This window comes from Micromesistius poutassou (genome assembly GCF_964030765.1).
Source record: "Micromesistius poutassou genome assembly, chromosome: 8".
Taxonomy (NCBI): Eukaryota; Metazoa; Chordata; class Actinopteri; order Gadiformes; family Gadidae; genus Micromesistius; species Micromesistius poutassou.
The window spans coordinates 4,191,781-4,219,597 of NC_140278.1; the positions used below are offsets into that span (position 1 = coordinate 4,191,781).

At 41.9% G+C, this 27,817-nt stretch overlaps 1 protein-coding gene across 1 annotated transcript; it reads right to left on the reverse strand.

The window, feature by feature from the left end:
* Positions 1-3,382: 3,382 nt before the first annotated feature.
* ddc (dopa decarboxylase) lies at positions 3,383-27,814 on the reverse strand. Its single transcript, XM_084471453.1, has 14 exons — positions 27,745-27,814; positions 25,250-25,457; positions 24,059-24,172; positions 23,486-23,605; positions 18,353-18,487; positions 17,516-17,659; positions 16,058-16,124; positions 15,709-15,803; positions 14,215-14,282; positions 12,372-12,448; positions 10,377-10,396; positions 9,867-9,965; positions 5,911-6,012; positions 3,383-5,361 (listed from the first exon to the last, which is right to left on the reverse strand). The coding sequence occupies exons 2-14, from the start codon at positions 25,448-25,450 to the stop codon at positions 5,161-5,163; spliced, it is 1,443 nt and encodes a 480-aa protein (XP_084327579.1). The 5' UTR covers positions 25,451-25,457; positions 27,745-27,814; the 3' UTR covers positions 3,383-5,160.
* Between the last annotated feature and the right edge of the window lie 3 nt (positions 27,815-27,817).

The window sequence follows — 27,817 nt, forward strand, 5'->3', positions numbered from 1 at the left end:
GTCTTGTGGCCACAACAATTAGCGAGAGCCCAGGCACTCATCCTGCAGCCTCCCGACGCTGCGCCTCGCCATGTCTTGGAACAATGCAATTAGACCCGCGCTGGTTGTGGTGGATAATGGGGCACGCGCGCTCGGTGGTCGGCTGTTTCCAGCTCTCGGGTTGCTTCATCCTGCTCCTTCAGTCCCCGCCACTGCTTCCACGTTATTAGTGTTACCCAGGCATCGCCCCTTGCCGATTGCAGCGTCGGCCAAGACATGAACTCAGTGACTGGAATGTTAAAGGCGCGCCCAAAGTATTCTGATAGGAGTTGGTATGGTTACTTTTTCGTTTGGCTGCAACGTTTGGTCCGTTTCGGTGCACACCCGCAAGCTCGCAGGATGCGTGCAGAAATACGGACGAAATGTACGCAGAGTACGGACAGAGGGCTCCGTCCGTATCCGTGTGCGTATCCAACAAATGAAATCCAATAAATGGGCCATAAGGCTGCACACCTGTCGCACATCGAGTAATCAATCTGCACAGGTTGAACCAGCCGTCACCACGCACACACACTCAGGAGGTCTTTTGCAACATGGAGCACCTGCTTCTCTTATCATTGTCTGCAAACCTTACAATAAACAGGCTTCCAACACCACCACCCTGCGTCCTCGTCCGGAGCAGCCCAGCCAAAGTCCTCTAGGCGGAGGATATGTTATAATTTCTTTGAGTGTTATTCCCAAGGTGGCTTTGTCATACAACTTGGTCTATAGTGATTCCTTATTAGCCTGCCGGGTCACATAAAACTCTGCATGTTGGGTTTAATGGATCTGGTTTAAGCACTCAGTAATGCACCAAGGAGACACACTAATGATGCTTTCCCGGCCACACGTCACCAGAAGACATCTACCCCGCCAGCAGACCACTAATGTGTGCATTGGGGAAGTCTTTGACCCACAACCCTTGTTTTTTTTGTGTGTGTATTTCCTCACCACCTTGTTGTGATATTCCTTGTGGCAAACACACACAAGAAACAGAATGCACTGGTCACCACAACCACCACATTTGGCCATCGAAAGACGCACAATGTTGCGTTGTTATTTTTCTCCATTGCCTCGCCTCGTGCCTGCCTGGTAACAGTTGAGGACCAGCACTCATTTGGGCTGATATTAAATTACAACGGGGAAACACTTATCTTCATCGGGTTTAAAAGGCTATGTAATGGAATCTGCGAGAGTCTTGAGTATAGTCGGGATTAAATTACGTGATGACGCCGGCCAGACAGAGCAGTAATGCGTTTCTCTTCATCCCCGTGTGCGGGATGAAGAGAGGAAATGGTGGACGGCGCTTCGAACCCTCCCAGCTCCACCGCAGAGTGCACGATAAAGGATGCTGAGGTAAGTGGGGCCGAACACAACCACAGATGACATCATCTCCCACCCCACCTGTTAATATGAGAGAGAGGTGTGTGTGTGTGTGTGTGTGTGTGTGTGTGTGTGTGTGTGTGTGTGTGTGTGTGTGTGTGTGTGTGTGTGTGTGTGTGTGTGTGTGTGTGTGTGTGTGTGTGTGTGTGCGCTCCGTTGGATCGTGTGAGATAACAAATGAGCTGTCGGTCGAGCTTATCTGAAGGATCATGATTGTGTTATTTGAGTGTAAAAAGTCTTTAATTTCAAATCTGGAAAAATAACATCTTTATATTTACCAAGACAGATTGCCTAACAGAGCCAAGATATCAGTAAATAATGACTCACTTAATATGCCTGTCGCTCAGTCGTTCACAAGTCTGTTACAGCAGATTTAAACAGCCTTCAACCCTTTTTCCCATTATCTTTATAAGCGACTGCATGATATCACCTTGAAGTAGCATGCAGTGGTATGCCTAAAAGATTCTTCATTGACTTTTTGAATGTTATATGTCTTATATGATCATCAACGTAGTAATCAATGCCATTTCGTAATTTAGAGGAAACATAAATTTGGCCTGGGTTGTAACCATGGATTAAACTGGTGAACTATTTCATTGCAAATCCACAAAACAGTTATGAGAATGGTGCAGGATAGTATTATCATCTTTAAGATAAATTGGAACTAAAGCAGTCCTACTCTGCCTCTGTTGGCTCACCCTCCCTCTGCATGCCCAGACCCAGCCCACCGTACCACCGGAGGCAACGAGTATGAGCTTGTTCTGACTATCAGAGGCGAGTAGGGCAGGTCACGATTTCACCATCCTAGGGAAAACAAATCGGGCAAGCTGCCACTGGAGCAGGAAACAGAATCAAATGCTACTGCTTGGATATCTCTCATACTAATAGGTTGTAAAATCCATATTTGTACAAATGTATGGATATTGATAAATTAGAATAAAATCTGAATATGTGTTTTCCTTGGATTTTGGCACAAGGGATTATAACATCTGATCCTGTGTATTAATGAATCATTAATACTGTTTCATTATTGATTCTGTTTGTTTTGTTATTTTAACCCTCTTTGTTTTACTGATCAATATTTAACAATTTCTACTATCAATTTGGAATGACTTCTGTCAAAATGTGTATTCAAGAGGATTGATTCAATACCTAATGAACTTGTGAGATAAGCATGGTCCCACCAGTGTTGTGTATGAACTAGTTCAAAATAACTAGTTCATTGAACATTGTTCATTTTTCTATGAACTTTGAACTGAACGTAACATATTTTTAACTAAAGAACTTGAACTTGAACTAGTTCAGATTTTGTGACATTCTGAATTGATACTTAGGTTTAGATGACATGTTTATTAAATATAGTTACTGCCTTAGTTGTGATGAATGAAACAGGTGTACAAATAATATCCAGAACAATCAGAGATTGTACTGATGGGCAACAGGTAATGGAGAGGATTCATTTAAAAAGATAAGCACAGAATACTCACTCACTCCAACAGTTTTTCTTCGGTTTCTAAAACTGTTAATGAACTGAACATGAACTAGTTCAAAACTGAATTGGCGAACTATGAACGTGAATTTATTAATTTTCTTTTGTATGAACTGAACCTTGAACTAGTTCATGTGAAGTGTGAACTTGCACAACACTGGGTCCCACTAAGCTAGACATTACCGATAACAAGGTTTTAATATCAAACTATATTACAGCAGTGGCGTACTCTTGTGGTTGACTCTTGGTACTGAAACTCAGGAAATGGGTTACTATTTTTCTGGTTTAAATGATTTGTGAAAAAGTGCATATGACACAAAGGATGTATGTTATTTATTTTTTTAAATTTATACTGTCTCCGTATGCGGCAATAGCAGAGGAAACTGACTTTTATTTAGTATTTTTTTTAGGCTACATACTCAATATTATTTTGATAAGAAAACTCAGAAATAATGTTTCCTTTTGGCAGTGTAATTTTAATTCATAGTTCTGCACAGTGGAAACACACCAAGACACATACAAATGCATTATCTAACCGTACCAGAGCTGCTGCTCTGTCCAGCACATAGCAAGTGAACTTATCGAGTAGGCCTACAAGTTAATTATTGGTCCCACAAGCCTCCATAACTATTACGGTCACACTATACATAATGATAGTACAGCTTCAACAAAGCTAGTGTATTCCTTAAGAATGTGTTCATTTGCTAGGGTAAAGGCTTGCCATTTCCGAAACTGAGGGATAACTTAGGAGGCACTACTAATATATCCTCAACCCAAGGTATTATTCAAATGTAAGACGGATAAGTAGGCCTACAAGCTTTCTTTGGTATATATGCAAGTTTATACATAAGGCTTTTGAAATTTGCTAATTAGGGTCACACATTCTAGATATAGGATGTTAAGGAAGTTTTTACATTTAAGCATACTTTAGTTTATCATTTCACAGTGTGGATCATTATCTATACAATGCACATTAATTCAGTCATTGTAAGATACTGTAAGTGATTAAAGGGGGTGGTATGGGTTAATAAAACATTTAAATATCACCAACATCAGATTCATTTTACCTAGGCTTTTAAAATCTAGTTGATCAGACAAAACATCACATTCAGATGAGAATAAATTGCATTTCTCAGATCATTCACAGCAAAGTCATTTTATAGGGGCTAAGATTATCCCTCAAACTGTGTTCTTTATGAAGGACAAATATTGATCGTCAATGCTGTGATGCTATGGGACAAATATTAGCTATTAATAATATAATAGATATTGTGTGATAGAAGACATCTGCATCAGCATTCAACAACTTCAAATGTCCCCCTAATTGATGTCTGCCTATACAGCATGGATGATTGGGGTTTCCTTCATAAGCATTACTTGTCATTTCAATTCGGATTTAAATGTGTGTATGTCCTCATCTAAAAGTTGCAAAAATCTTGCCGTTTTAAATAATTGATCTTCTTACCTGCATATGGAAATAACTTTTGCCACATTGTTTGAAATTCCCTTAAAGCAGCGTGTTGTACATTCAATGAAAGACGCACGGTAGGGAAGCATTTGATTACACCCCATCAAACTACAGACAGACAGAGAGACACACACAGACAGGGAGACACAAACACACACACACACACACACACACACATCCACAAAGCCACCTCCAACAGCGATACAATTGCTGCACGGTAAATAACTACAGATAAGCCTATTCTTATAATGAACACACACCCAATGAAGCAGGGTGAGAACTGAAATCAGGAAGCATAAAATAGTTATGTAATGTATTCATGTACCCAAGTACAAGAATAAACTACATAACATTACACAGCAAAAAATACTTTGAAAGTAAACATCCCCAAAACACGTGCTCTACCTGTAGTAGAGATAACGCTGTGTGCGCGCATGTGATTGACGGGCAAGATGGATTCATTGAACCAATCGGGGGAAAGAGTTCCTGATTGGTCGGAAATGAGCCCTGAGCGGTCAGAATCTAAAACGGTCTCACGATACAGAAGAAGGCACAGTCAACAGCACAGATATTCTCACAGAGCATTTCACCCACGTATAGCTGACCAGACAGCAATGGCATTTCAGACAAATTACACTGAAATCACAGCTCTTAAATCGTACCCACAGCCACTCTAACAACATAACAATTTTAACAATGAAGTCTCATTCCCTCTCCAGACATTGGTCCCCATTTCAAGCATCATTTATTTTACTTCGGGGTTCGAGGTTAATGATAATCATCATTAATACTACTCTTATGATTATGAATGGTGCTTCAGCAGGAGCTCGCTGGACAGCTCGGTGATGTGCGTCCACGCCTCCTGGACGTGGCGCAGTTCGGTGGTCCGCCCGCAGACGGCGAATCGCAGGACGAAACGCCCGCGGAGCTTGCAGGGCACCAGGTGGATCCTCCCCAGACGGGTCATCTCCTTCAGCAGGGCCTCGTTCAGCTCGTCCGAACCCTGGGGGGAAACGCACGGAGGGAGAGAGAATACACTTTAAAGACACTCCAGATGCTCACAAACTGCCATACCAGTTGGGAGCAATACAACAGTGTGCGATCGCAGCAGCAAGATTCGTCACCTGTTGTGATGAGAGAAGGACCTCAAACTCCCCATAAACAGACTCATCCCCCTGGACTCACTCTATACACAATAATTGCACTATTACACACATCCTCCATATTGTAAATACTGTGTATTTACAGTGTATCTTTAATTTATCTGTTTATACGAGATACTGTTATTTTTATAATATCGCACATTTTACTTTTTTATATTACTTTTATAGTATAATATTTGATATATATATATATTTTTTGTATTTAACGTAGGCCTATTTAACGTTTAACGTATTTAACGAGAGAGAGAGAGAGAGAGAGAGAGAGAGAGAGAGAGAGAGAGAGAGAGAGAGAGAGAGAGAGAGAGAGAGAGAGAGAGAGAGAGAGAGAGAGAGAGAGAGAGAGAGAGAGAGAGAGAGAGAGAGAGAGAGAGAATGGGGGATGTGTTTACCTTCAACCTGAAGCAGACGAGTCCCAAGACGACTTCTGCACATATCTCAAACCTTTTGTCCTTTTTTACCATAGTCTCGAACACTTTGGCCAGTTCCACATGCTGCAAACAAAAGAGTGTGGATCTCAGATCATATTCCATAATATATGGCATCGGCCAACAAACATCAAAGTGAAGCAGTAAAGTCAATAACTTTTTTTGTTGCTAATTTAAATGTCTAAAATGGATTTACCATTACAATCATAGCGTTCAAAAAAGATAGCACAATAGCGGTATGCTTTGTATAGTAACGTATAGCCTATGTAACTGGCTCTATACTGTTTATAATTGTCGTTACGGAAGCAATTCTTACAAACTCCACTAGATGGTGACCTTGCATTGTTTGTATTTTGTTCTACTATAAAAGTACAGTTAAAAGCAATTATAAAGAAAGCGCTAAAGGGGGTCGTGAACACAATATTTTTTGTTTGTTTTCAATATTGTAAAATGCCATTTTGTCACTAACTAAAATAAAACCATTATTTAGAAAAACAATTGCAGTTTCTTCCAACCAGTTTGTGAACGTTACACTCAATTTTGTGCTTTAACTGTGTTACACACTTACACTTTAATAGACAAAATTGGTTCCAGAATGTGGTCAGGACTGGTATACATCTTTGATTCAGCCAAACCTGCGTGCTGAGCCAATGAGCTGGCTAATCACAGCATCACTTCCTAATTCACAGCCAATTATTCACCCCAGCAAGAGCTGTAATGATGTATGCGGTTAATGACCAATATCCAGAACTAGTTTACAGCTGTAGTATGAGAGTATGAGTGGAGGCTTCTCCAGTGAGGAGAGGGAGGAAGATCCGCCTTAACATTGTTGAGAATAAAAAATGTAGATTTCCCAGACTACTGTAATGAATTAATGCCCTTATATATGACTACTTTAATGCCTTTAAAGGACATTCCTCCCTCAGCCTCCATTGACTCCCATTAATTTCTTGGGCACTACTGGCGGCCGGTGAATAACATGGGGTTCAATGGGAGAGAGGAGGAAATTCCTCCTCTGAGTGGGTGGGACTAGCTAAGGGATCTGAATCGCGTCAACATCTATTCACGAATAGACCTCTGAAGAAAAAGTCCCGCCTCCGAGGCTCCCGGTTCCCTCGGTCAAATGTCTATGGGAAATAACATGGGGTTTATGAATGATCGTACATAAACTCTGTAGGTGGCGAAGAAGTAAAAGCTGCGTCGCGTTTTGAACTACACACATTTTCCATCTAGTTTCGACTGGCTTTTTGGATTGTCTGTACCGTTAAAGTAGTAAACGATTATAAATGCTATTTTAAAAGCACCGACAATCCAAAAAGCCAAAGGAAAATGTGTGTAGTTCAAAACGTGCTGCAGCTTTTACTTCTTCGCCACCTACAGAGTTTGTTATGTACGATCATTCATAAACCCCATGTTGACTTCTAACATGTCTAAACATGCCTTTGCTGTTTAAATATAACAGTAATCTATGAGTAATATTTCGGCTGTAACCACTGTTTTTGGGGTATTGCGAAATAGCGCCAGCTGGACATTCAGTGGTATTGGATGACGTGTTTTAATAAAACACATCCAATACCACGGAATGTCCAGCTGGTGACTCCACTGAGGCTATAGTAACGATGCCTCTTAGCGCTCTACGAGTGCCCCTGGAGCCCTCGTTAGCTACGAGGGTTTTAACGACGTTCGTTACGCAACGATGCTTTCGGGAAATGGTGTGAAAACTCTACGATGCTCGTATGATGAACTTTACGAACCACTTAGGCTAACGATGCTTTCGGGAAACGGGGCCCAGGTCACTGATATCTTTGCAACACAAACAGCGAGGAGGATTGACTTGATCTATAAATGAAGTCCCTCAATCTAAACTGGCTTAACACCATGACCAACATTCTGAAACATCCATTAACATCCACATTTGCCTCAAATAACGTTAGGCTTACAGCCCATGTCAATAGTTGTGAAATTATGTTCTTGTTGTTCTTTTAATTATTTGTTACTTGACTCGTTCTGTTTGATATTGTGGAAAGGATGTTAGTGGTGATGATTCAGAGCATGATGCATTTTAAATGGCATCACTTTTGGTCTTGTGTAAATTTTCAATTTTTGAATGCCTTCAAAAGCATATGAAGGCATTGCATGCATATGCTTTTGTGTCAATGGATGGACTTAATTTGAGTGTCCCTCCACCTCATAAGTGGCCAGCCCATATGGGATTAAAAGACACAAATGATAGTAGTACAAGAGTTCATTCATAATTATATATATATATATATATATATATATAGATCAGAGATAAAAACATCATCACATATACACACACCATGAGTATATAGCGGGTGGGTGTATAAATAAGTAAACATATCTATTTACGTCATGTTATTTGCCCTGACAGGCACCGTGGGCAGTCTGTCTTGTCCTTGTAAGGGCTGTGTAACCGTTTCCCATGGATGTCTGCTTTTGTTTCCTCTTTGCGTCCAATTTGGTAGATAAATGTGGTATGACACAAACTGTGGCTAGAGGCACCATGGATGGCTACGGAAGACGCTACGTGTACACGATTCATCATGGAGAATCCAGGCTGATTTGAATGAAGAGGTAGAGGCTGGAGGGGAGGAAGATGCAGTAAAACAGCAGGGGGGGGGGGCAGGCTACATGGATGGATCTGTACAATGTTGGTATTTTTTTGTTTTCACATTTCTTAAGTCTATGAGCAGGCCAGTGCCTCTCCAACTGATACCAGGTGGTACTTCCAACATTCCTCCATTTGTTATCTCCCAACGAGGACGAACCAACCCGGTCGTCTGGGGCATAGCCAGGGCCATATACCTTATCAAGGGAGAGACTGCATTTGTTCATTATTTATTCACATTTTCTTCATTATAATACTCGCCTCAAACCTTTGGTTCGGGGAGAAGGGGGATCAACAGCCAAGGAGCACGTCAGGAGACTGCTCCTCACCTGCCTACACTATAGATTATTCAACCTAAGTCTGTATCGTGCTGTATTACATCCTGGAATAAACCATCTATTTGACCCTCTGAGCCAACCTGTCAAGCTGTATCTTTTCTTCATAGTAGTAATTCTTGAAATGGAAATCATCCTTGATTTCCAAGAAGATGAAGAAAAAAAGATGAAGATGAGAAAAAAAGAAAAAATACACAAAGCAGAATCTATACGAACAGTTTAGAAATAAGCTGAAATCTAACAGATCAAAGTCAAACTTTTTACAGCTGCCTTTCAATCTTCACGACGATCTTTAGTGAATCACCATTGGCCTTGAAAACATTCGGTCCAAAACAACTCAATCTTGGGGAGCGCTGATGAGTCTCAAGGCTGGCCGGCCACACTTCATGCTTTCCCTCTCTTTCTATTTTATTGCTGCCCGTGATTCATATTTTACCGTCACATTTTTCTTTTTTTTTTTCTTTTTTTTTCTGGGATATTTTGGGAAAAAACCCTTTTCTGGGTATACACCACAAATCAGTTCATTGGAAATCTTTTCTTTTTGCAATAAAAATAGAAGGCTTCAAACTGACATCGGTCCTCTCTCAGTGTCTCAACCTGCCGTTTGTGGGGACCATTTTCCAACTCATCGTCCACTCTATTGCGAATTTGAGATTGTGCATCTGTTGTTGTTTTTTACAAGAAAATAACATTAAGTGAGGATGGCAAGAGGGAGACAGGAGGTCATTAAGTGAGGATGATGAAGTGGGAGAAAGGAGGATTTGAGAGTCTAGAAAAGACACACACGATGGCCTTTTATTCAAGCCGGACATGTTTGAGATCCCTACTTCTAGTAATATCGGAACCTCAATCTTAAAGACATGAATATCAGTGAATGGTCCTGTTGTATTTATATTAGGTCTTTTTTGTTATTATTTATTTATTTTTTTTCATTTCAGTGTTGGTCGGTAATGTACCTTACGGATGTAGGCCTGCAGGCCGCTCTGCCCGTACATGCGGAACACAAACCACATCTTCAGTGAGCGGAACCGCCGGCCCAGTGGAATGCCCCAATGCTGTGAGTCAGAGGAGAGGAGGGGAGGAGGGGAGACGAGGAGACGAGAGGAGGGAAAGGGGAGGAGAAGGGAGGAGGGGAGATTTGTAGAGAGGAAAGATGTGGAGAGGTGAGGAGAGGAGAGGTGGAGTGGGGTGGAGTGGAGGAGAGAGGTGAGGTGAGGTGAGGAGGAGAGGAGGGGAGGAGTAGAGGAGAGGAGGAGATGTGTAGAGAGGAAAGATGTGGATAGGAGAGGAGAGGAGGAGATATGTCAAGAGGAAAGATGTGAATAGGAGAGGAGGTAAGGAGAGGAAAGGAGGAGAGGAGGAGATATGTCGAGAGAAAACATGTGGAGAGAAAGGAAAAAACACAATATTTAACACGACACCAAAGCCACTCTCGGGCAAAAAATGGTTATATAACTGTATCTTACCCTATAATCTGTAACCAGACCTATTGTGGAAAAACAATTTGTTAAAGATGTATATATACAATAATGATACACACATGGACACTCTCAGCTTCATAACGTCCTTTGGATATTGTTTTACTATAAATTGTTCTATAGTGGATTTGGATTGGATTCTACCTCCAGTGCCATGAGGGAGAGCCAGCATGGAAAGCCATCAGATAAAGATAAAACACTGGATTTTATCTTCTTGAACAAACAGACGCATTTCTCTCTAAACAGGAAACAATGCCATCAATCACACCCCAGTACAGAAGCCCACCTGAGCTAAAAATAAACAACAAATATGGATCATGGATGACACGCTCAACATAAGTCAACAAAACAAATGTTGAACATCCGGCTTCAACGCTGCATCACCTTAACAGGATCATTCCCATTTCCATGTTGTTAAAGCAATCTAAATCCCTCACGGTGCATTGAATCACTGCCGTAACCAGGATAAACCCTCTCATACATGACACAGGACTGTTCCACAGGATCAGTCGTTGGTTAAACCCAGGGGACGACTCAAATTTGAGGGCATGCAGGGCTTAGCCCGGACCTCTGTAGGGAGATCCGAAGGAACGTCCCCTGGAATATCACTTTTTTTTTTGCCTATTTACATTCCAATTACATCTACGTCTTAATCATTGACTGATTATAAATGTGTTCCTCAAAAACGGTTTCAAACCTCTCCCGATTCAGTATGATTTGTGCTGTTAAAAAAAATTAGTAGTTGTTAGTTAGTAAGTTGATTAGCAACCGAGCACACACACATCTCGACTGCTGTCGTGGGCTAGCTCAGCTCGGTTCTTAGGCACCGGGTGGACTGAGAGGCCCCCCCGAGGCTAGCTGCCCCACAACCGCTCATTAGGTGGGAGAGCTCAGATCCTGTGTGCCAGGAGTCGTGAGGGGCCTACAATGGGAGGAGGTGGACTCCTTTTGTCTCATCGCTCGCGTCTGTCTGTCAAATAGATTACGGTGCATCTCTCAGCACATCTGCCGGGGGAGAGAGCGGGGACTGTACACACATGCATGTGCACACACGCCTGTATGCACACACGACTATCATTGGGTATATTTATCTAGTTATGTTTTCCTTATATTTTGTGGAGTATACTTTTGTATTTGACGAATGTGTAACTTGTGTACGTTTCTTTTAAACAGCTCAGAACCACCATTCACAAACACGGTTGGGTCGTGAATGAAATGTGGCCAACGCCTGTGTCTTGTGTGTAAACATAATTTGCTTATCCGCCTAAGCTGCCACTCAGATCGTAAACCCTTTAACACCCACCTCACACTCACACTGCACTGGATTACGAATTAATCCCTAGCTACATCCAACAGTGGTCCTACTCAGCACTATAGCTGCCCTGCCATGGCTGGTTCCTTTTAGAATCATGAAGGATGGTTTCATTGATCAACTTGCAAAACTACAAATAAGACCAAAGTAAGTCAGACAAAGTAAGAATGGTAAAACCGGGTGTGTGAATGTATTTTAGAAAAAACTGTGCTGCCCTAAGCTCGGGCAGACCTACTATGTTGTAGAATTTATAGTAGAGCCTGGGCAGGAAACAAAGAACGGAAAGGGGCGGCGCTAAGCCTTGTTTCCTGTTCCCTTACAGAGATGTTCCAATGAAAGAAAACTACTTTGTGCAAGTGGATGAATCTCTTAGAAGTTGGTTTTATAAGCATGTTTCTACAGTGGGTAGTCTGCAAGACAGTCATTTGAAACCTTTACAGAAACGTGCTCACAGTCAACTAGTGCTGTACCAATTTCAGATGTCAATCACGCGCTTCCAGATCCCCGCCTCCAGCAATACGATTGGTCGAGACAAATGTGGCGCGGAACAATGTGAAACGATGCGTTCGCCCAGATTTGAGCTGGTCGGCCGTCAGATTTGAGATAACTCTGAGATGATGATTTGAGATGACTTTAGATATTATTCCCGAGTCTGATTGATGGGCACGTACCTGACTCCTGGTTGTCGTACTTGAGGTAGACCGGGTCCAGTTTGAACGCTCCTATCAGGTCAGTTCGCTTCTTGACCCTGTGTCACGGCAGAGAAGGACACGTCATGTCCAGCTGGGTGAAGCTATCTCGGATGCAGCAGTCCGATTGGGTTATAGCAGAGCACCCGCGGGAGACAGCACAGAGCGCAAGGCAAGGGGCGGAGCCACGCCTTGTTTCCTGTTTCGTTACAGATGTTCTACGGAAGAAAACGCACTAGCGCGGTTTAATGAGGCTCTGAGAAGGTGCTGCTGTGTATTTCTGTGTATTTGTACGGTTTTGTGTGTATTTCTGTGTACTTCTGTAGTGTATTTGTACATTGACCACAGTCCACATGGTGTTGTTTGCAACCTTTTCTTACAGTTCGTTTGTTACAGACCTTTTTTTTTTACAGTAAGCTACTGCTAAATTTGTGTTCGCCAATGACCAGCTTACAGATACCCGCCTCCCACAACGCGATTGGTCAAAACAAATAGGATGCAAAAGAAAGTGAAACGCCCCCATTTAGACATATTTGACCTAGTCTGACCTAGATTTGTGAGACTAGCTGAAGCCCAAGCCACGGATGAAAACACAATGGTGTTACAGTTTGCTGAAACTACTTTGTCCAGTAATGGTTTCTCTAGGTACCTCTTTTATGTGTTTGCGTTGGATTGTGGTCTGAGGGTCAGGGTTAGACTATGACTAGGCTTGCATCTTAATGCTATACAGCTGGTCAAGAGTTAGTTAGTGTTAGTTAGGAGTAATCACAAGAGTGAGTTAGTGGAGTTAATCCCAAGAGTTAGTTAGTGGAGTTAATCACAAGAGTTAGTCAAATGTGAATGGCCCCTATGTTACATCAAACCATTAAAAAAATGTGAAAAATAACTGCACATTTCATAACCATATAACACTATTAGATATACATTAAACTATATCAGAATATAAATAATATCATTTAGCATTGGATAACTGGATACTAGGAAGCTGTTTAGCAGGGATCAATCTTGTATTATCGTTATACATATATATATATATATATATATATATATATATATATATATATATTATATACAGAGATTGAGTTTAGCTGTGTCAAAGTGAAACACCAAACAACACGGTCAAATGGACATAGGATGTGTTGTACATCACAAATAGACAGATCAACATATGTTCATAAATGTTTTGCATCAAAAATGTAAGTGTCAACGTGATCTTAAGTGTGTCAGACATCAATTGCCCTCGTGGGGAAAAGATGAAGAAGCCAACTCTCATTAGAATCACTGTCAGTAAAATACACACTCCTTTTTCCATGTGTTTAGTTACAGCATCCATTAACATTCAAGAAGTAAATACAGTAAGTCCTCAGATGCTGCCATTACATCACTTAATACTTAATACATCACTAAATACAGATTGTAAACTCAGCTCAGCATGTGGGGGAAGCAATGTTATCTTTATATAGGCCAATTCGAGAAAATATGGACCGCTGCCAGATTTCCCTTTCAACCTTTTGGAATTTGAAATGTTACCTGAAATGATACCGCCAAGGTGAAGGTCATGAATACTATTGTACTGTACCGATTGCCAATATTAGCCTTGTGGCTCTCATTTCCTATGTGCCAAATGGGGTGGTTTTGTTGTAGCTGCCTAGCTTAGGAAGCAAGAGGTGTTTCATTTTTCATTTTGTTGACAGAGGAGCAGATGGGAGGTTTACTGCTCCTTTTTTAACCTGCGTCGATGACTCAGTGGTTGTAGCTAGATAAGTTGATGAAAAGATGCACAAATATATATATATACATGTATACACTTTTTAGGGTGACTTACCACATCGCAGAACAGTCAAAGTTGACTAAAAGCCATTTGTGGGGGTTGAAGTTGAATGAATCTGCAAACTTTAAAATGAATCAAACGAAAGGAAGGACGATAAACGTTAGTTCACAAATTACTTCCAGAAGGCTTGGCATTCATTCACATGACATTTAATCAACATTTCAGTTGTTTTATTTATTCCGATATTGTATTAAGAGTAAATAAGTAAATTTATATTCCGACATTTGTATTCCGATATTTGTTCAGATTGGTTCATATAAATAACCTCCAACCCCACCAGACGTCTTGTCTGTCTCTCAATCCTTCAGATATTCAATGAATGAGTTTTGTCTACAATTTTTCCATTCCAAATATATATTATATTACTTGAATCTCCATTTAGAAATGTCATCATTTGCTTTTTAAAACCAACCAATTCGCAGAGAGGCAGGCCTTCTCCGGAAAGCCATTATCTACTCAAAAACAGCCGGGTTTTTGTTTTGATAGATAAAAAAGAGCCACATCTACACACCAAAGCCTCAAAAACAGCCCATGAAAAGCCTCATTCTCCGGAGCAGGATTTTCCTTCAAAGAAAGAGGAATCGCCCGTATTTGCAACCTGCTGTAATTTGATCACTATCTCCTTTCTAATATCCTCCTCTCCATCTGCCGTCGCAAAAAAACAATCTAAATAACCGGTGGCCGAGAGACAATACGGCAATCCTGGCTGGCAGTTACCATGCTGACAGATTCAAAGGGGGGGGGGTCTGTTGCCTGCCCATCACTCATATCCTAGCAACCAGCACTAGAGGAGGAGAGGAGGAGAGGAGGAGATGAGGAGAGGAGGGCAGCTGCCCGTCAATTCTGAGGTGACCCTTTATGTTCTACAGGGCATTTGTCCTTTGTAGTCTCAATGTTTGACGAACCAATTCCAGTCATTTGTTCTTCCATGCTACACCAAATAACACTAAGGACTGAATTGTTTGGACTGGATTAATCTCTAAGTCTCTCTCTCTCTGTCTCTGTTTCTGTCTCTCTTTCTCTACCTCTCTCTGTGTCTCTCTCTGTGTGTCTCTCTCTATGTGTCTCTCTATATGTCTCTCTCTCTCTCCCTCTCTCCATCTCTCTCTCTCTCTCTCTCTCGCCCCTGAACAAACAGTGATATTTTTCTGAAGAGGAAGGGGAAAGACCTTATCTAAAGGTCTAACTCTGCCTCAGGAAATTACTCCTGCTCTTATCTATTGCTTCATGTGCCTCTCTGTCTGTCTTGGAGGCGGGGAGCCGCAGCTGCAATGGCTGCCTCTAAAAGGCACATCGCTCGCTCTCTCTCTCTTGCTGTGGTTATCGGTTACTCACGCCCACCTGTTGGTTGACATTAACGTCATACCATGCAAATGTAAGCCACCAGATGTTAATATGTATGCGTTTGTATCTTCTTGCTCTGCGCATACGTTCATTAATAAAAATACATTTTAATAGAAGATCAATTACATGTTGAATTGGACTTACTTCGACACCATCCAACAAAGGTCTGAATTCTGGACATATAAATGAACTTCCAGCATACGCTGCGTCGATGTGCATCCAGATGTTCTCTGCGTTACCTGTAGCATACAAGCAGGAACAACGAGAAAAACGTTATTTAGTAGAAGCAACATAAGCCATTGCAAATTCTCTTCCAATGAGCTGAAATAAACAAGCAGCCTTTGATTCAACAAATGCAAGATGGCCAAATAATTGGTCCATTATTCTATGGAGGATTACAGAGCGTGTTCACAGGGAGGCTGAGAAGCCCCGCTAAGAACCGGGAACACAAGCTGGGGTCCCCTTTATTGGATTTACTAGGGGTCTTACTCACATAGTGGCCCGAGCTCAGTGATTTTATCAAACGCACAAGAGGGAGTGGTGCCAAGAGTTGCGCAGAACTGAAAGACACAGAGAAAGCAGAATTCACACAAATTATCAGTCAAATTTGACAACTTTCATGTAGGCACCTCTATCTCTGCCTCTTTATAAAGAATAGTACTGTATATGGAACTGAAGGCAACCATTTATGTCGTATTTAGTTGTAGTACTTAGTCACGTAGCATCTTATCCTAGCTGTCATTGTTGTAAACGGGGAATGGGTTAACTGGGGAATGGGTTAACTAGGGATTGTTGGTGCTTTGCCCTTGGTTCTATGAACATCCTTACTGTACCAACAGCGATATATTTTTTCACTTTCTTCTGACAAATGTACTTATTGTTGGTCGCTTTGTATGAAAGTGTCTGCTAAATGCCATAAATGTAAATGTTCATTTTGAAACGGTGCTTAACAGTTTGACTTTCTTCGACAACCCTTAGGGGATTCAGAAACCTGCTACTGAACATACATGTACATGACCTTCTTTTTTTTATGTTAAGGTCCTATGCAATATCCTTGTTCTGATGCTCTTCTAACGCATTAGATCCGTGCAAAATTAAAGTCTTATCAAAGTCGTCATCTTGGACGTATCTCTTTTTGGGGAAGCCTAGCGTTAATAACATCATACGTATGGTATCTACCAGACAGAACCATGAATCCCCACTCTCATTTGGAGTCAGACATTTGTGGCGTGGCCCCGTAATGACACGTGATTCAGAGCTGTAGTGCTTTGCCAAAGGGATCCCAGGCACCAATTACTTCACAGCGTACTCCTCCCTGATAGGGATCTGTGGGGGGGGGGGTCTAAAAGATCTGCTCTCATTAGCCGTGGCCGAAACAATAACGTGTGCTACACAACAAAGAGCCCTCTGGCCTGAGAGCACACTCCGTCCAGCGCTGAGTCACCGCCAGGAAGTGTGTCATCATCATCATCATCATCACAGCCGTTGCCATGGTAGGCGAGGCATCCTGTGGTGCTTTTAATTCGCCGTGCTCTGAGCCTGTTGTTTTTTATTTTTATTGGTCAGACTCGTTTCCTTTTTTACGGGCAGCACCGTTTCAGGGAGTGCACCCCCCCCCCCCTCCTCACTCCAGCTCTGGGTCGGTTTGTAAGCGAGAGAGCGCCATGGATGTGTATCTCGTTGGTGATTAAACAAGGATTTCGTCATCGTTAATCTACAAATTTAAAAAAATACATATTTAGCGACAGATTGCCCATGCGCCCATTTGTTACAGAAGACTTCCATTAGCGTGATTCCATAACAATCTAAAGTCGAGAAACCCTATCAAAATCGTTGCATTTTGATAGCGTATTTGATCAGTGATTTAACACGGCGTGAAAACAAACAACGATACGTGCATGCGTAGTGTGTGTGCATGGATGCGTCACACAATGTGTGCGCGTTTCCCTACAAAGAAGGGTATGAATCCGGCGGCCTTGTCCTCAGCCACCATCTTCTCCAGTGCCTCTGCTCTGACAGAAAAGTGCTCATCCGTGGCGACCATCCTTATCGCCACTCCGCCAATCAGGCCGGCTCGCTCCACTGAAGAGTGTGCCTGAGGAAGAAGGTGAGGACCAGAGATTCCAGGTTAGGGTCTTCCACCAAACAGCCTCCACCCCAGCCTCTCAAGCCTTGGACCCCAGGGTTCGTATAGGTTTTGGATGTTCTATGTTTCCAAGGGTGAGGTACGTCATTTAGCCTGTCACTTCTATTTAGGAATGGTGGTCAGAAACCACTCTGAGATGTTGGTGATGTAATGAGTATGAGGAATTACAATTCTAGTGGTGGTGTACAATTGTAAATAATGTTATAGTTTTCGCCTTGGAAATTGTAAGCTAGAGAGCATTGTACTTGAATGGTTGGTGGAAAAAAGGGCATCTCTGTCTATAAAGGTCTGTATGGCCCCCAGGCAATGCTCTAATCTAATCACGGAGCTGGTCTTGTATTAAACCTGATTAGATCCAGCCAGTGACCCGTTCTCTCTGTTTAACCCTGCCCTGCTCTCTGACTATTACTATAGAAGGGTGTAGTCACACTGCACGTTTTTTTAAATGTCAGAACCGACATACTACTAGCTACCTTCTGTGGAATGTCTTTACTAACAATGGCTGAAAAATAACAAAATAAGGATGAATGGGTAAATGTAGGAGACATTAACGAAGATTCGGTCTATCTTACTGAAACTGACACTTTATCACTCATTCAACAAACAACAACTTTTAGACTCAGAATAAAATAGAAATAGTACCTCTTCGGAGGTGTAGGCAATCAGTTTTGAGATAATGTCAGCCTCCGATCGTTGAGGATCGGATTCGTGGACACATTTCACCGTTTTGCAGCGGGCAGCAAGCAACGCCATCAGAGTCGCTTCACTAGCCGTACCCTAGAAGAAAAGGAATTATACATTAACGAGACATGTTTTTACATAATAATATAAACTAAATAAATAATCCATAAACCAATAAAGCATTCAAGTCAGACAAGAGAAGCAGATAGACTTTAATTTGTGTCTTTGAGCAAAACTCAGACAGGAAACATGAATCATGACTTCTTATCTGTCAGGATAAATTATCATGATGGATCGATGATAAAATCCAATATTTGCCGAGGCAGCCACCCACTTACTCGTACTTAGAAACATTTTGTTCAGATTCTGGGGCAGAGTGGACCCAAAATGCACAAGAAAGACAGACAATCAAGGAGTCAGCAACAGCAGGCTAGTCAGACAGGCAAGGGGAAGGCCGCAGACAGGTAGTTGGACAGACAAATCTCTCAGAATCTGTGCCATAGCTTCCACGAGGTGAAGTCAACGGTCTGACGAGGAGTGACTGGAAAACCAGGGTTTATATACTTGAGACTGACAAGATTGATCGCCAACAGGTGTGTAGGCAAAGGAGGAGACAGCGACTGGCTGAAGAGGACGGCCTGACACACAAAGACACCCTTACCTAATACATAAAAACACCTCATTCAGAAGGGATAAGGCGAGATATAATTAGATACAGAGAGGAGAATGATAATGGAGAAGTGGACCCGACTATTTTGTGGGACGCACTAAAATCAGTAATAAGAGGGAAGTTAATAGCACAAGCATCTCTCCTCAAACGAGTCAGACTGGAACTCTATCAAAACTTAATCGGGCAACTTAAAAAACTAGAGGAATATCACCAAGAACTGAATACCATCGAGACGCTAGACAGGGTTAAGGAAGTAAGAGGGAAGATTGATCAGTTACTATTGACAGAAGTAGAGAAGAAGGCCAGATTTGTGAAGCAGTCTTATTATGAGGGAGGGCCGAAAGCAAGTAAATTATTAGCCAGACGGATAAGGATGCAACAAAAGTTAAACACTGTACATAAAATTAGGGATCCCACGACTGATGAGCTAGTAAGAGAACCAGAGGACATAGAGAGGGTCTTTGTCGATTATTATAAAGCATTATACACACAACCCACAGCAGCAGAGCCAGATAAGATGAAGGAATTTTTAGATGGTCTGGAACTGCCATCAATAGGACGAATACAGAATGACCTCCTGACCTCTGATATAACAGAAGAGGAATTAGAGGAATCAATAAGTAGGCTTAAAAATGGCAAGTCGGCAGGTAGCGATGGATTTCCATCTGAGTTTTATAAGGTATTCAGGCAGGAGCTGAACCCAATATTGATGGCATCATTAAGGTATACGATGAAGGAGGACAAAACTCCCCCCTCTTGGAAGGAAGCTAACATCACCACGATCCCAAAAGAAGGAAAGGACAAAGACCTGTGTAGTAGTTTCAGACCGATATCCATACTTAATGTAGATTATAAAATATACACCTCAATACTGTCGAAGAGGTTTGGGACATTCATGCCAGATGTAGTGGATGAGGGCCAGGCCGGCTTTATAAGAGGAAGGCAAACACAGGACAACATAAGGAAGACCATTCATATTGTGGATGAGACACAGAGGAGAGGAGAGAGTGCGGCCCTGGTGAGTTTAGATGCTGAAAAGGCCTTTGACTGTGTAAGCTGGACATACCTTTTCATTGTGTTAGAAAAGTTAGGATTCAATGATAGTTCAGTTAAATGCATCAAAGCATTGTACCAAGAACCAACCGCAAGAGTGAGGGTGAATGGGAGTCTATCAGATAGGTTTATATTAGGACGATCGACTCGACAGGGCTGCTGCCTATCACCCACGCTCTTCGCTGTTTTCATGGAGCCCTTGGCCCAAGCAATTAGACAGCACCGGGACATCAGGGGAGTAGAGATAAGAGGGACAGAACATAAATTGGGCCTGTTTGCGGACGACCTGCTGGTGTACATGACACAACCAGATGTAAGCTTTCCGGCTCTGATGGGCTTACTACAGGAATATGGACACTATTCAGGGTATAAAATTAATGTGACGAAGACACAGATCTTGACGCTGAATTACTCACCTCCAAAAGGGCTCAAAGAAAGAAAAAATCAGATGGGACTCAGATAAAATGAAATATTTGGGGGTATACATTACGAAAGGGATAGACAAATTATACGATGCAAATTATCCACGCATAAACCAAGAAATAAACAAGGATCTGAGAAGGTGGTCACTTATCAACCTCGATTTTAGCTCAAGGATAGAAGTGGTCAAAATGAACATGCTGCCAAGACTGCTGTATCTATTCCAGTCTCTGCCAATACAGATACCACATAATCAATTCAGGGAGTGGGACAAATTTATATCTCGTTTTATTTGGGGAGGGAAAAGACCAAGGTTAGGTTTACGACTATGCAGTTGCCCAAAGAGAGGGGGGGTTTGGCAGTGCCCAATCTCGAGGATTATTATTATGCAGCGCAGCTCAGGGCGGTGATATGCTGGTGCGATTCAAATTATGAAGCCAGATGGAGGTTCATAGAAACTGGAGGGCTAGCAGGGAGAGAGGGCTTTCAGATCCAGACAATGTTAGGGGATAGGGAACTTTTTAGGACACAGGGGAAATTATTGGATGCAATCACCAAATTCACTTTAGACATCTGGAACACTGTAATTAAGAGGTATAAACTGGAAAAGGAAACCAAGGTTCTTAGATGGCTGGCTCATGACAGTAGGTTTCAACCAGGGAAAGATGATTGGAGTTTTAAGAGATGGGAGATTAGGGGTATCACGGCAATATGTACTATAATGGATAAAGGGGAGATACAAAGCTTTCAGTGTCTTGAGGACAAGTTTGATTTGGGGGGGTGGAGACTATTATAGGTATATACAGGTGAAAGATTATTATGGTAAGGAAATAAAAATAGACAAATCTGTAGGACGGAACCCGCTGATTCAATTGGTGGTTAATGCATATGAAGGGAAGAAAGTGAGGGCCATTTCAGCTTTATACCAAGCACTGCATGAGAACAGGGGTAACTCAACGAATTATATAAAGGACAAGTGGGATAGAGAATTGGAGATAGAGATGACCGAGGAGGAATGGGAAAAGGTATGTAGGATTCAGCACTCGGCCACGGCTTCGCGGTTGTGGAGGGAGTTTGGTTGGAAGAATGTCATCCGGTTCTTCATAACACCAAAAGTGAAGGGGAGGTATGCACCAGAACATAATGACTGCTGGAGACAGTGTGGCCAGGTTGGGGCTGACCATACACACATATTTTGGAAGTGCCCCAAGTTGAAGGTGTACTGGGAAGAAATATGGGGGATATTGAAGAAGATTTTGGGTTATGAAGTGCCTATGACTGGATTGGTGCTATACTTGGGAAATCTGACGGAGATAAACATACAAGCTGGGGATTTGTATCTGGTCAGGATCTTGCTTGTCGCTAGTCGGAAAGCTATAACTAGAGCATGGTATAAGGTTGACCCGCCTACAAAAGAACAGTGGTTAAGTGCTGTAGAGGAAATATACGATATGGAAAGGTTCACGTTTATACTGAGGGTGCAAGGGGGGAAGCTTGACTCGAGATGGGTAAAATGGATTGAGTACAAGAGAGAGGAACAAATGTAACGTTTATAGGACGCCGCATGACCATGAAACCTGCAAGAGATGTTGTTTGAATAAGGAGTAGCCCACATGTCACACTGTCATTTTATTTTTTATTTTTTATTATCATTGTTATTACATTATTATTATTTCTGTTTAGTTATTTTGTTGTCTGTATTATTATGGTTGCAATGAAACTGTGATTATCTGTAATTTGTAAAACTGCCAATAAAAATTTAAGTTACAAAAAAAACCACCTCATTCAGTCGTATGTGTTTCATCATTTACATGGAAGGGAACTTACAGCCTTCCCACCCCAAGACACACTACACCTTTGCTTACAGAGGGAACTCTGAGCCTCCTCGTGTCACAGACCTGTGCTTGCCCCTTTCAACAGGTTGAATTGCGTTAGCGATAGCTATAGCTAATAACTGCTCTGGTCGGGTCATCATAGACGAACCACCTCTGTTGTGAGGCTGCTACAACACACCCCTGCTACAACACTCATTAGCACTGCTGAAGTGGGAGCAGGCCCATTTGTTGCCATAGCGATCTGCACTTAAAAAAAGAGAGGCAGCATCAGAAAGCTGGTGTGGAGGGGTGGGGGGATGGTTGACACACATATAAGCACATTCACACGTAAGCAATCACACACACAGACCTCCAGGCTGTGTGAGGGTAAAGTGTGCATGTGCGCACACACAGCGACAATAACTTGACATGAAATGATCTGTCATCAGTGTACTCACTCATGCCCCGCCACTTAGCACAAAACAGACACCTGCATACACGTACGCGGAGAGAGGCGGTGGGACCCAGCTGCCTGGGTTTCCCGTGTTTGTGTCAAGCGACCTTCATCCTCAGCCCTTTCACAGCACAAAACAATCCCAGCAGCGCTAAAAGGCGGCTGGCGTCTGTGGCTGACATATTAAAAGGCAATTTCCTGCCAATTTCCACAACGCGAAAGAAAGGACAAATCAATACAGGCGGTTTTCGTAAAAGCGCTCACATTGTTAGCATGCGTGGAACAACCTTCACAGTGCCTTGATGTCCAATCAAGCTTGTAATAATACATAATGTGTGTTAGGTTGGTGATTTTACTTCCTGCCTGGGTAATGCTGGGCTTGGGTGAGATTTGCAAGTTTTAAGATTGCAGCAGTTATAATAGTAAACAAGTAAGCATTCAACTTTAAAATTGGTTTAATCTTTAGTAGTGATATTATATGGTTTTGCTATGAAGGAAATGTTTTGCGGTTGAGCCATCCTTCTGAATCTGAACCATTACTGTAAACAAGCAAACAACAAGTACAGAACAGCATAATAGAGATGGTTATGGGTACCAGAGTAAAGTAAGCAGCCGGTGTATCCCACTTACCATTTGACATTAAACAAATGTTGAACAGAGAAAATAATGCTGTGATGACTGACCTGAATGACTCCTCCACCCTGACCCTGTGTTCCTGCCAGGAAGACTTCTGGAAGCTGGAGCATCTTGCCCAGCCAGTCCAACATCACAGTTTCCAGCTCAGTACAGGCGGGACTAGCAGCCTAAACAAGCAAAAAGTACTGTATAAAAAAGTATACATCTTGTCTGTATGACTTTGTTTGATTAAAGGTGTTGTAATTAGGATTTCAGAAGAAACATTTGAGTGTGATCTGTTAGAAATGGCAGTCAACTGTAAGCAAGGGAAATTCTCAGTGAGAATTTGGAATGCTCCAGCCGCTGTATGAGACCCCTAGATTTTAGGTTGCTCGTGGCAAATTGCTGACCATTCCATATTGCCTGACAATGAAATTTGTGCACACATCCTTATCATCTCGACGGCCCACAAACGAACGATGGGAGAGAGGGAGCAGAAAGGGAGGGTCCGTTTTTTAGGGTGGTTCATTTTCATAATCTCACTCCATTCAGCTGAATACTGCCCTCTCACTACAACTGTGAAATTGTACCAACAGCATCTCAAAGCATTTTTTCACGAAGCATCTGTGTTTCTGCCTTACCCATGTGAATCCAATGCAGCCTAGGCCACCACAGAGCATGTCCGCCAAAAATGCCGGGTAGGAAGAGGCACTTGGGAAATAGGCATGGAAGTGTGGGCTTTGCCAGTGGGTTATCTGGAAAAAAAGACAGACATCAAGAGAAACTATAAGCGACAACAACAGATGGAGACATACTTTGAGTGTGCGGAGTTGGTGTTTGATGTGTAACACTGATGCAGTCACCTTCTCCCATGATCCAACTACAGATGCATCTTGTTTTGTTCATTTTTTTGTGTTCTGGTTCAAGCTATGCTCTTAAATGTAAACTGCGGCAGAGCACATATCTTGCTCATTCAATTCGCCAATTGTCGTATTCCCAGCGGAAAACATTACTATATTTAGAGAAAATTGGTCTACAGTACTGTTTGACTGACTGCTGTTCCATCATATTAAATCTGCTTTCCTGTGTGTGTGTGTGTGTGTGTGTGTGTGTAAGTGTTTGTGTGTGTGTTTGTGTGTATAAGCCAGAGGCTGCTTGCCTCTTTGCTTCTCGTAGTAGTAATCCACTATACCCAACCGATCTACCCCCTATCCAGATGTCCATTCACAAAACATTTTGTGAGATGGGCTGGTGAGGGATACTCTGTCAATCTCGGAGGGAAACTTTCAACTTTCAAATTAGCCACGTCTGCTCTTTTTTGGTATTTGGTTGAATTTTTTCAGAATTAATCACAAATTCTATTTTACATATTTTACAGCAATGTGCTGAAGGTTAAGTACATTATGGTGGAGATATTTGTAAGTATGTGGCCAGACCTTTTATAAATGCTAGATTCCCTTCTACATTAATTTTGAAAAATGTATTAAGAAATAATTTTAAAGAAGAAAAATGCCACTCCTCTGCCAACAACTTGAGATATATCTGAAACACTGTCTTCAGGATACTTTATTTAATCAACTGGACACACTATTTATCTAAGAAGTTCAAAGTGAACCATTTTAAAAATACGTTGTTATAACAAAGATAAAGATGTCATTACAATCACCCCATCTCAGGGGAACGTATGAATAAACATATGTTATGATCAAACTCTCACTTAGATAAGATGGGAACAATCAAATTCATATTACAAATTCAGTTTTATAATATGAATAACGAAGCCAAAACTTTTTAAATAAAATGCAATAGAACAAATCCACGTGTGAACTCACTCCGGGCATAATGACCCTGTCGACGTCCCTGAGGACGTCCTCGTAGCTCTCAGGCTCCAGCGGGGCCTCGGAGGGGATCATGGAGCGCAGGTACCCGGGCTCCACGTCTGGGTACACTCGCCTGTGCTCGATGTTCTCCAGGTAGTCCGCCACAAAGTCCACCATCTCCTTTCCCCGGCGACGGAACTCTGCTGCGTCCATGGTAACTCTGGAGGTGAGGAACAAACACACATACAGCGTCACGCACATTTTAAAAGTTGACAAAAGAATAAAAGCACCAACCACCATGCACCATGCACCAACTTGAAATGACACTCAATTTGGCACGCAACCTATCTCAATTTCCGTCTGTCATCTGTTGTTTTTTGATAATAAATTTGAAATAATGTTTACTCACGGTGGCTGCCATCGTGAAGTTACCCAAATCAGGCCCCATTAGCCAGCTAGCTAGTTGATTGGATTTGTGTCCCTCACAGGTAGATAGAATTAACGGAAATCCTTCATTATATTGCTTTCACTGTCTTTCTACTATATGTCGCCAGCTGTATTGCTGTCCTAAAAATTCTTCATGTTGGCAATACATCATCATAATAGGCTATCAATAGGCTAACCCTACCACCACATTAGGCTACATGAATGAATGTTTAAACAGGCCGCAGTATTTTGGTCCAGTGAACTGCTAATTTAGGACAAACTGTCAATGGATTTCCCACTAATGTTTCATGAAGTGCATGGGGGGAATCAGGTGGATCCATATTGCTAATCTTTTGAAAGAATTTAACAAAAAAGCTAACTTTTATAATTCAACGTCACGTTAAATCAACTAATCTAGCAGAATGTTCTCTTCAGAATTGTGCATGTATTATATATTCAGTAACATATTTTTAACTGAAGAACTTGAACTAGTTCAGATTCTGTTTGACATTCTGAATTGATGCTTAGGTCCAGATGACATGTTTAAGTTGTGCCTAAGTTGTGATGAATGAAACAGGTGTACAAATAATATCCACAACAATTTGAGATTGTAGTGATGGGCAGCTGGTAATGGAGAGGATTCATTTTAAAAGATAAGCACAGAATACGCACTCCCACAGTTTTTCTTCGGTTTCTAAAAAAACTGTTAATGAACTGAACATTGTACTAGTTCAAAACTGAATTTGTGAACTATGAACATGAATTTATTAATTTTCTTTTGTATGAACTGAACTTTGAACTAGTTCATGTGAAGTGTGAACTTGCACAACACTGGTTTTCTTCATAGCTAAACTATATTAAAGGTCTCATGACATGCCACCAGGTGTGGTATGATTAGCTGTTACAAGCCGTTTTGGAAATCTGCCCCTTATGACATCATAAGGGGCAGAAAGTGAGCGTGTCCACCTAGATGTGTGCTGGATAGATCAGTCTACCAGCCTACCCAGTGGCTTGTAGCAAGCGTTGCTTATCTATCCGTCACACATCTAGGTGGACACACCTGTGATGTCTTAAGAGGCAGATTTTTGGTGTAAAGATGTTACTGCAAAATGGATGTGCAATCACAAACCTTGCAGTTTTGCAACTGCAAGTACATTATTTTGTTTGTTCAAATATTTTTACATATTCGCCCATTGTAATATATTGACATAAGATAATTTCACATATTCTCATATATATATATAGACAGCTCCAATACTGTTAAACTTATTTTGAATCCACAGGTTTTGCAGATTTTGAGGGGCTGGGAAAATCTGACTCCCTGTGGTATAATCACGTGTGTGTGTGTGTGTGTGTGTGTGTGTGTGTGTGTGTGTGTGTGTGTGTGTGTGTGTGTGTGTGTGTGTGTGTGTGTGCGCGCGTCAGCCTGTACTATTTGATTGGCCGAATATATCCTATCATGAGGGCTTTTTAACTTCATCTTAGAGCAGAGACAGAGCCTGCATTATGTTCATGGCAGAATGCTATACAGTAAACCATTGATGAAGTATGACCATTGAGAGAAAAAACAGAACCTTTGCCTCCTGCAACTCTGACAAAACAGCCAGAGCTGTATAAACATATTGATCATTAACAATGAGTCCAGTTCATGCCCTGAATAAAACACTGTATATCCCAAACATCAAACATCCTACCATTGCAGTACAATTGGCTAATTGTGAACGCACAACTGGGTGACAGGGCAGAAATCTGCAAGACACACTCTCACTCTGAGATTATTGTACTAAAGCCTGTAATCCTATGGCCGTGATTTTGTTTGCTACGGAGCGTGACCCCAATGGGCATGCCGACCACAAAACCATTGAAGAGGGATGGTGCATGATCCTCATATACTGCAGGTGGCAAAACGTGAACATTGACCCAGAACATTTACACAGCAGTCCTGGCCATTCAACAAGTGTCATTCATTTGTATGTTGTCATCTACATTTGGCTACTTACTCCTATCTGTAAATCGATTTTCTGTGTGTGTGCGTGCGTGCGTGCGTGCGTGTGTGCGTGTGCGTGCGTGCGTGTACTTACAAATAATGCAGGTGAGGCAGGTGAAACAGCAGTTGGCTTTAGGATCTGAGCGCCTGGGAGCTGTCCCCTCGTG

Excerpts from the sequence above, each read along its gene's own strand:
- ddc (XM_084471453.1), bottom strand. The coding sequence starts at position 25,450 with ATGGACGCAGCAGAGTTCCGTCGCCGGGGAAAGGAGATGGTGGACTTT. Across the intron at positions 18,488-23,485 it reads AGGGTGGAGGAGTCATTCAG|GGTACGGCTAGTGAAGCGAC; the intron begins GTCAGTCATCAC and ends CTTTTCTTCTAG. Across the intron at positions 5,362-5,910 it reads TCGTCTGCTTCAGGTTGAAG|GGTTCGGACGAGCTGAACGA; the intron begins GTAAACACATCC and ends GTTTCCCCCCAG.